This window comes from Cynoglossus semilaevis, chromosome 18 (assembly GCF_000523025.1).
Source record: "Cynoglossus semilaevis isolate Cse_v1.0 chromosome 18, Cse_v1.0, whole genome shotgun sequence".
In the NCBI taxonomy this organism is placed as follows: Eukaryota; Metazoa; Chordata; class Actinopteri; order Pleuronectiformes; family Cynoglossidae; genus Cynoglossus; species Cynoglossus semilaevis.
This window is the reverse complement of record NC_024324.1, coordinates 9,649,893-9,659,802: the sequence shown is the minus strand read 5'-3', so window position 1 is coordinate 9,659,802 and position 9,910 is coordinate 9,649,893. Positions and strand designations below refer to the sequence as shown.

The window sequence follows — 9,910 nt, the reverse complement described above, 5'->3', positions numbered from 1 at the left end:
TCCATCTCCTTCGTGTCTGCTGCTTCCTTCACCTTCTCCTCTTCTCACTTTTAACTTTTTCTCCTTCAAGTCTCAGATCCTGACTCCGTCTCCCTACTTACCGCCCTCCTGTCCTCCCCGTACCGCGTCTTTCACCCACCTGAACTTCATCAGTCTCCTGGCATCTCCAACCTCCTCACCCTCCTTCGCTCCATAATTTTCACCCTCTCCACTCTCTGCTCTCCTCCCTCCCTCCCTCACTCCTCTCTGTGTCCTTCTTCCACCCTCCTAATCAGAACCATATGTTGGAGACGGAGGCAGAGAGATCTGACGATGGACAGGATTGCGTTGTACTATGTGGAGAGTGTGCAGCCCTTCAGGAGCCAACCAATGTGCACATTTGCGTGCAAACGCTGCATGCGCACTCGTGGTGTTTTGGCCTGCGTGCGTGTGAGGCTGACCGCACGTGTGGTCCAGATTTTGCAAGATTTCCATCTCCTTTGGCTGTTTGTCCTTCTGATCCGGGTTCCCATAATCCTCCAGTCATTCCTGTCTTTCTGTCACCTTCATCTCCCTGTCTTCTTCACACCTCTCTTTTCATCACCTCTCTGCCTCCCCCTGGTGGCTGTGATTATCAACACATTCTCATTCCTCCCTCCAAGTCTGGGACTGTGTAATGCATTTGAATAGTTTTGCCAAAAATGTGATGCGCTGTTTGTGTGTGTGTGTGTGTGTGTGTGTGTGAGAGAGAGAGAGCGCTCGTTATTGTTTCCAGATCTTAACACGCACACGCCACTCAGTGACACACACTGAGAGTGAAAAATGTGGCAGATCTCAGTCGGTCTCCTCTGTATTTACAGCACTCTGTGAGTCTGATCAGCAGCATGGACCAAAATACAATGGGGGAAATTGAGGCGTCTGGGGTGTACTTACAACCTGCTGAAAATGAAAAGCTTTTTACAATTAGACTTCGGGGTTTTATACTGCAAGTCATCTTCCAAAATAATTGTGTCTGATGTGAAATGGTGCAGCTCTCACCAAAATACTGATTCTAGTCTGTCTGCTCTGATACGTGCTGTGCCATCGTGGACTAATCTCTTATTCTTTTCTTCTCTCTCTCTCTCTCTCTCTCTCTCCCTGGCTCTTATTTCCTCTCTCCCATTCTTCCGCCCTCATCATCAACTCTCCGTCCATTCCTGTCTCTGTCTGTTTGTCTGTCTGGTTCTCCTACAACAGCAACCATGGGCAAACGGGAGCAGAGGGGAGAGGCAGAAGTATGTGAGTTCTCCACTGCAGTATTGATGACCCAATGATCCCCTGCACAACAGAGCCAGTCAGGCAGACAGAGTGAGGCTCAACTCAGAATCAGAATCAGAATCAGAATCAGCGCCACGACCAGTGGAAAAAAACAAACCACCACTCGGGGTATGAATGGTAAATGCAATTTAACACCGTAGTGCTGCTGCTGCTGCTGCTGCTGCTGTGTGGGTGGCACACTTAATAGAGTAGAGTGCATTCCTGATTAGGTCCATGGCCTAATGCCAAAAAAAATGTTGATGATTCTATCCCATTACAACAATTTCCTTAATGCCTGAGATGTTGGATATTTATTTGTACAGTTTGTTCATTACCTTACATCTGCTGGACTTCATGTATACTTCTGCCCTCAGGTTCTTAAATCTACTCGGTAGCCTTTAGTGGAAGACGGCTACAAATCACCCCTCCATCTTCTCGTCTACCAACAAAACCGCACACTGAATGAGTGGCCTGTCCGATCACCTCTTTCCCGGCCAATCAGGGGCTCCGTTGGGCTGTGGTGGGAACCAGGTGGAGGAGAAAAGCTGCGTGGGGATACTCGAGGAGCTGGAAGGCTCTGAGCTTTGGACCAGGGAACTAGATTTCCAGGCGGACTCCCAGGATCCCTCTAGCGATGGACTGGTTCAGGTGACATCCGACCACTTTGCCAACCCGTCTCCTGCTGCGCTGGCCAACGGACTCCGCCTGCAGAGAAGGCTGGGCTACAGCTCCTGCCGACGGAGGCAGACTCAAGTCCACTCTTCCGCCGAGACGCACTCCTTCGCAGAGACTCTGAGAAATATGCAAACACGCATAGACCCAGATATTCAAGGACCTGCCGTGTCACACGCACAGGTGGATAATGGTGCACACATGGATATCAACTCACACACAGTGTCTGTAGGGTCTGAACACCTCAGAGCTCTCACTCCAGAGGCCATGCACACGCCCTCACCTAAACCCTTGTCTTTGGTACTTGGTAATCACCCCGTCTCCACCAATCAGCAGGCAGCTGCAGTCCTGGCAGAGGAGAAAGACTTCTCCTCAACCTTTTGTCCAGTCCCAATTGGCCCAGACCCGACTCTGACCTCCTCGTCTCACCCCGTGGAGGCAGAGAAAAAGTATGCACTCCGCAGCTCCGGACGTCCCCGCTTTCCCTGCAACCTGCGCAAATCCTCTCGACTTCGCCGAAGTTTAGAGGACGTGGAAAAGACGGCGGTGAAGGAGAAGGAACTGGAGGAGCAGAACAAAGTGCTGGAAGAGGCGATCTGGAAGATTAAAGAAGAGGAGGCAGCGATCTTTGAGAAAGATGAACACCCGCCTGTGAATGCTGTTCTCCCCCCGGCTCCGTGCCCTACAGATGTAGCGCCGACTCTACCTGTTCAACCCAGACCTGCTCCCAAAGCTTTTAAACCTGGGCCCAGACTCGGACACAGGCCTGGGCCTAAATCTAGGTGTAAGCCTGCACCGAAGTACGTCCATAAAGCAGCTCCGAAAAGTATCCTGAGACAGCGCCAGGCGGCACTGGCTCGGTGTGTGGCCCAAGGTCTGTCGTCGATGGACGCCTCAAACATTCCTGCGTCTCTGTTAGCTGTGAAGGAGGAACCTGATTTGGGACTGTACCCTCCCCACAACCAGACAACGAGACATAAACGTTATGTTGGTGTAAGTTATAATAATGTTACAGATCACAGTATTTACTCATTAGCATTTACACATTGTCACGAGTACTTAAATACACAGTACTACAAGTACAGCTCCAGTCTTGTTTACTCCCCACATGTTTGACTCAGAGAGGACCAGTGTATCAGACACTGCTAATGTACAGATTTAGTCTGATCTTTGACCGTCGACTGCTCACTCAGTTATTTTCAGTTCAGGCATTAAAGCAGACATTTCCCTCTGTGCTTTCACAAATGATCTCTGCTCCTCCAGATTCCTTTTTTGGCTCTAGTGACTTCTGAAAGATGTCAGATTCCTTTGGGAAGAATTCTAGTCTGTCTAAAAGTAAACACGTATTCTAATTTTTTACAAAATATGAAAATAGTTGACTTAAAAAGGCTATTGTACACAAATCTGCAACATATTTACCACATACACATACAGTCTTCAAGAGACCCCCCCCAAAAAACACTGCACAGATTCCAAACTCCTGGCTTGCGGGCCAAAAGTCAGCTCATCCAGCCCACGATTAAATGACAATAATAATGAAATTTACTTGTTGAATTTGCAATTGTTCTTTTCATTTGTTAAATTGCTTTAATTAATAACTTAAAAATGAGGAAATTATATAGTTTGCACTGTGTTATTAGATATATTATATATATATATATATATAATATCTATAAATGATTTGTAAATGAATGTGATTTTCTTTGTCTATTTCCTAAGTTGTTGGGGTTTTTTTTTATGAAATGATTTGCACCAAACATATTTCGTAGGAGAAGAATGAGTGATGATATGACTAAATATGCAAATTTATACAAATATAAAAGTAGGACGAAAGCACAGATTTCTTTTGGAGTAAGACGGGATAGGTCTCTTAATGGATAGGTATAAAAACAATTGAGTTCAGATGATGAGACTCTTCCTCAGAAGGAGGCTCTGTAATGGTTTAGTGCTGGATTTCCCCTGGTGACATAGAGTACTTGTACAGTTATCTTTAAATAAGCACAATTGGAAAATGATTTTTTAAATGATGACATGAAATAAAAGGTAAATATCAAAATACCATGCTGTATTGACATGGTAATTGTGGAATAGTAAATTTAAACAAGGATTTTAAAAGATCGACTTCTTCCTTTAGATAAAACCTTTCATCAATGATAATTTGAGTTAAATACTAAAAATATTCACCCTTTGATACCACTTACTGAAAATGAATGGTATAAACAGGAAGTATTGTTATTTTTAATGTTTATATTTTCCTGTGCTCCACAGGTGAGGAAGATTGTTGTTAAAGTTGCGCGTATCCCTGTCAGCCTGAGTCGCAGACAGAAGAGCTACAAGATCTCTAATTTGGAGACAGTGGCGGGAACAGAGAAGAGCACTGACGGCAGCATGGAAGGCCCAGAGATAGCCCGGGAGCCAACTGCACTTCTCCGCATGAAGAACAACGGGAAGGGCGTTATGGTGATGTTCCCTCCTGGAGAACTGCCTGTTATTCTGAAACGCAGACGAGGGCGACCACCTAAACAGCCGGTGCCAGGGATACCAGGAGAGCCTCCAGCTGCTGCTAACACCGGTGGTAACGGAGAGCAGCCCAAAAAACCCCGGCGACGGCGTCGAACTAAACTCCCCTGTCCTTTCCCATCGTACGTAAATGACACTAACGACGTGAAAACAGAATATGCCGACGTCCTGTCCAAGCTGGCCTTCTTGAACCGACAGCCTCCTGCCACTGGCCGCTGCTCTCCACCTCGATGCTGGACGCCCAGTGAGCCGGAAAGTTTTCAAGCCTCCTTGGAAAACCCCGGCATATCCACCCTACTCCACAGGCTCGGGGGCAGCGAGCACAGTAAGAGCACCTTCAGTGACTTCTTTGAATCTATCGGCAAGAAGCGGAAACTGAGCCCGCTCACCGAACACGGACAGCCACGGAAAAGGGGTAAGGGGGTGGGTGGGGTAGGGAGGGGTGGCGGTGTTGCAGGAACGGAGCCAGGGGGGGAGAAAATAGTCAGGAAGAGACGGATGAGGAAAAATGGGGCATTTAAAGAGGAGGGCTTTTCGATGGGCCCAGACTGGCCTAATGGGGCAGGAGGCTGGGAGGAGGGCTGCATGGAGAAGGAAAAGGGTCTGGGTGGGTTTCAGCTCTGCGGCTCTGTGAGGGGAGGCTTTTCCTCCTGTGAACTCAGCAGGGGAGGCACCTACAGCAGTCCAGGGGGAGGGAGAGGGGGAGGGCCAGCAGGGGAGGACTCCCAGGGCCTTTTCCCTGGATATTTCCGGTCCCTGCTGGACTCCGACGACTCCTCAGATCTGTTGGACATCTCGCAGACAGACTCCCGCAAACTGTCCTCCACCCCTGGTTATGAGCCATCCAGCCCAGCCTCTGGCCCCAGCTGGACTCCTGGGTTCTCCAAGTGGTGCTCCAAAGGAGCCAGCACTGCAGGGGAGAGTTCAGGTCAAACACATAGCTCCTCATCCAAGCCTCCGTACAGCTACGGCCTGGCCCAAACATCACCCACCACCTCCACCTACCCCAAATCCACCCCTTCGTCTCTGTCGCACTCCCCTGGCTCACCTCACCCTGCCTCCTACGGGCAGTTCTCCTCTGGCTACTCCTCCTCCTCTTCTCCTGCGGCCTCACAGAGATCCTCAGACTGCAGCTTTGCCTTTGGGCCCGGACACAGCGGAGGAAAAGGCGCTCCTGCTGGACACATGGGTTACTCTGGTTACCAGGCAGCAGCCAAGAGAGGGTTTGGATTTCCTCACTCCTTAATGGTTCGTGGAGAGACAGCAGGGCCGTCATCACCTGGAGGAGGATACATGTCCATGAACAGAGGGAGTCCATTCAGCTCCGCCTCCTCTCCAGACGGATTCAAACCGTATGGTTCCAGCCAGTGGAGCTACAGGTACCTGACCCTGAAGTTTCATTCCATCCCATTCATATTCGCTACTGCTTCCTTTCCTTCTATTATTATTACATAAAATTATTATATTTAATTTGTTTTACTCCAATAGATATTGTTATAATTGCTAGTATCACCAGAGGAGGGGGCTTTACTGTGTATAATTTGTTTGTATAAAAAATAACCATCATATTTACTGTTAGTCCTTTAGCAGTTGAACTCACTTTTTTAAGGATTATTTAAACTACCATCAGAGATCAGTTCAACTTTCTCTGATTCTCGGGTTCAGGTGCTTGTTGTCAAAGTCATGTTTTTTGATTTTGTGTATTTTAATTTGTGCGTCTGTTTTCCCTTCAGACAAGGTTACGGTGGCTGGCCGTCAGAGGGCTTTGGTTCCCAGTATCACGGCTACAGTGAGTACGGCTCCAACGAGTCCAAAGACATCCTGGATATTTCTAACTACACTCCACAGAAGGCTAAGAGACAGACCTTCCCTGAGAGTCTGTCGGAGTCGTCCTCGGACTCTTCGCACCTGGGCCCTGTCGCCACCACTAATGGTCCCGTCTCCGCCGGTGGCCCGTTCAAACTCAGCGAGCATGCTCCTGGGAGCGGAGATGGGGGTCAGTCCAGTCTGTCTAGCCTGGAGAAGCTGATGATGGACTGGCATGAGAGCGCATCGGGCCCCTCGTACAACTGGAGCCAGAATGTTCTCTTTCAGGGCGGAGGAACCGGCAAACCCGGCCGCGGACGCAGGAAACGAACTGAACCGCAGACAGAAAAGGAGGGGGTCTCTGCTTTACACTCTGACTCACAGTCCAGTCCTTCGCCGACGCCTGCACCCGGACCTAAGCGCGGAGGAGGCGGTGGACGGGGCAGGGGGTCCAGAGGAGGCAGAGGGGGGCTGTCTTCGTGTCAGAGGGACAGACCCTCGGGTCGAGGCAGGGCTAAGGCTGTTCCTAGTTCTGCCGCAGCAGGAGTCATGTCTGCTCCGGAAAATTCTGGACTGTTCCAGGAGGTGCTGGACTATTACAGTGGTGACAGTAGCAGCCTCTCCCCCTTGGCCACGCCCACTCCTGCACCAGCTTCCAGTTTCCTCCAGGACCCCTGTGAATACCCCTCCCCTTATTCTGCCCATCCTTCTACACCTTCGTCTGAAGAGCGATATCCAGCCTTGTTCCCTGGAGAGTCCTCCTCCTCCCTGTCACCGAGTGTCTCCTCTCCTCCTTATCCTCCCAAACCCACGCCTCCTCCACCATCTCAGTCCTACCACCCGGTCCCGTCCAGAACCTTCTCTCCCTCTTGTTCTCCGTCACCCCGGGTAACGCCACACTGCAGCACCGCAATGAGTCCCCCGCACCGCCCTCCTCCGAAGGACCCACAGTTCCCCCAGTACGACTCGCCCAGCTACTGCAGCTCCCCCTACTGGTATGGACAGACATCACACAGTGGCAGCCCCAGTCCCCAAACGCACGGCGCACACTCAAACACGCACAGCAGCCAACACACGAGCCCGCACGGAAACCCAATCGCAAGTCCAAACGCCAACACACACTCACAGCTCGTCCAGAATCCTCACGAAACTCACCATCACAACACACAACCTCACACCAACCTGAGCTCGCACACCAACACCCATTCCAACTCCCATCTCCAGAGCAACTCTCTCACCCACTCCAGCCCTCCCCCTAAGGGTCAGTCCCACCATAACACGCTCGCCAACGCCAGCGCTCACCTCACACACTCCAACCCCAGCCCCGGCCTCCTCTCCCACTCCACACCCATGCTTTATGAGGAGCTGAGCCCTCCCTCCGCCATCTTCTCCCACAAGCGGGATCTGACCCCCCACCTTATGAGCACAGGTCATCGCCAAGTCCCCCTGCCTCACCCCTCGTATCCCAAACCTTCTCTGGACCTCACGCCTCATCAGGAGGACGCTGGTGGCTTCTCCCTCTCCCACCAGTCCTTCCAGGGCATGGGACAGCATTACCCGTCCCAGGTGGCTCAGGGGGGAGGTGGGGTGTTGTGCCAGCTCCTGGACCCAGCCAATGATGACAGCTTCAGTGTCACCAGCCTGTAACAGCAGGTGAGTTTGTGTGATGTGCTGATAAAGATTGCAGAGGATTACCAGTGGAGGAGGTTATTGAAAGCCTTAGCAGCATTATTTAAACTGAAATCAATGATCCAGACTCAGGACGCATTTTCATCAGCTTTCATATTATGTCGTAAAAAATATTTACCAAGAAAAAGAAATAAAAACAGAGAGTACATTTTGTAACACAGCAAAAAGGCCACAACATATTATTTTTTTACAATAAACAGATACCAAAATGTTTTTTTAGGCCAATCAAACTTCAATTTCCTCCTGTCGTTTTTTAAATATGTTACCTTCATTTTTGTGGTTTTGTTTTTATCCTGATAAAAATATGCATCAACAAGGAACAGAATTTGATTTTCCACGTTGAGAAAATGCATGACTTGTCAGACTTGACTTCTTCTTCCGTCAAAGTGTTTCTGGACTCTTACTTCCCAAATTGCAGCTCAAGCATGAAATCAAATTAAAATTCGTAGTTTGATAAACGTTCAAGGTATGTAATCAGATAACACATGCTCCGGGGCAGATTTTTACAAAATGGCTCCAGATTGTTGTCCTCTTGGACAGCACCGCAGATCCATTACAGATGAAGAATCTGGACGCAGCGCAGATTAGAACCAGAACAGACCCACATGTGCTCACGGAGCTGCTCTGCTCCGACAGGCCTGGTCCAATTTACTAACTGGTTATGAAGCAACGCACAGAGGATTCGATGGATCCTGGACTGGTGCCCTGCTTCCTGATCTGGTCCACATCACATCAGGGTCCTCCTTGGACCTGGACCTGGTTGTAGATGAGGTTTGAGGTCTGTACAGGTGGAGTCCCTTCAGCAGCCATTTTGATGTGACGCAGCGAGTAGATCTAGTCTAGATTTTCTACACTGTCTATAACGGCATCCACACATTGATGACTCGATGTTCTGTGTGTTGTAGATGTTGACTATATTGATGTGATTGGACGACTGTTGATATCCCCCGTCTTCTCTCTCTCTTTTTCCTTCTGTCTCTGATTTCTTTCAGGTCCATTGAGTCCAAGCTTTTACAGATTTGCAAGCTTTTTTTTTTTTTTTTCACGTTTTTTTGACTTCTTTTAAGTGACTGTGAAATGAAGGGTGAGAATTTAGCCTCCAGCTTTGGACAGTAGAGCTTTAATTCTCCAGCAATGACAATCAGAATCAGCCACAACTTTAAAGACAAACCCCCCCCCACACACACACACATATACTGAAACACACGCACAGATACATACGCTAATGTGCAGATCAATCGACTACCTAAACTGAACACATAAAATCATACATGTGTGCACCCACTCACACTCTGTGCTGGAATGAGGGAATGGCCAAGAGGAGCTGACAGATGAGAACCAGACGCTGACGGACACAGACAAAAAAAAACTATTTCTTCATCCTCCTGAGTCCTGCTGTGGTACATGGAGGACTTCCCTAAAGTTTGGATCTCGCCAAATCTTTCTAGTGTGTGCATCTGCAGTGTGGACCAACTACGGTCACACTGCTCCCTCTCTCTCTCCTTCTCTCCCTCTCTCCCCCTCTCCCTCCGTTTCTTTTCCTCTGTCCTCCTTCAACTCCCCTTCTTAGCTAAACCAGCAACCGTGTTCTGCACTTGACTCGCCAAAACTGCATTTCTGTCTTGTGCGCTAACCTGAAACCACATCTGAGCCCAGAATCCAACTTTTGGAATACCATGAGCCTTGCAAAATGTTCCGCTCTGTGCACTCCTCGTGTTGTGTCCCATCAGAGAAAAGTGGACTGAACACAGTCCCTGCTCTTAAAATACCAGCATCTGTACATACAACTCCAGCTCCACCACCAGGGGCCCTGCTCGTCACTCCGATGGTCCGTCATCCTCACGCCCTCCTCAGCGTTCCGTCGTGATTGCTATGCTCTGTGCGGAGCGAGTCGGGTTTTGGTGTGGGGGTGTCCAGGGGTTGAGGGGGGCTGCAGCATGGAGACTCA

General features: G+C 49.4%; 2 protein-coding genes across 4 annotated transcripts in view; both read left to right on the top strand.

The window, feature by feature from the left end:
* Window positions 1-9,159, top strand: part of ahdc1 (AT hook, DNA binding motif, containing 1) — a 21,631-nt gene extending 12,472 nt beyond the window's left edge. Inside the window, exons 2-6 of one of the 2 annotated variants that reach the window (XM_017041207.2) lie at window positions 1,216-1,413; window positions 1,650-2,940; window positions 4,216-5,846; window positions 6,201-7,926; window positions 8,955-9,159. In XM_017041207.2, the coding sequence (XP_016896696.1) occupies window positions 1,738-2,940; window positions 4,216-5,846; window positions 6,201-7,920 (4,554 nt within the window). In that variant the 5' untranslated portion in view covers window positions 1,216-1,413; window positions 1,650-1,737 and the 3' untranslated portion in view covers window positions 7,921-7,926; window positions 8,955-9,159. Of the gene's footprint in view, window positions 1-1,215; window positions 1,414-1,649; window positions 2,941-4,215; window positions 5,847-6,200; window positions 7,927-8,598; window positions 8,735-8,954 lie in introns of those variants that run through there. The other variant, XM_025065092.1, reaches the window with a different exon arrangement.
* The window catches only part of LOC103394355 (methyltransferase-like protein 24), a 14,593-nt gene continuing 13,286 nt past the window's right edge, over window positions 8,604-9,910 (top strand). For both annotated transcript variants that reach the window (XM_017041206.2, XM_017041205.2), the window contains exon 1: window positions 8,604-8,740. The gene's annotated coding sequence lies outside the window, so the exon portion shown is untranslated. The remainder of the gene's footprint in view (window positions 8,741-9,910) is intronic.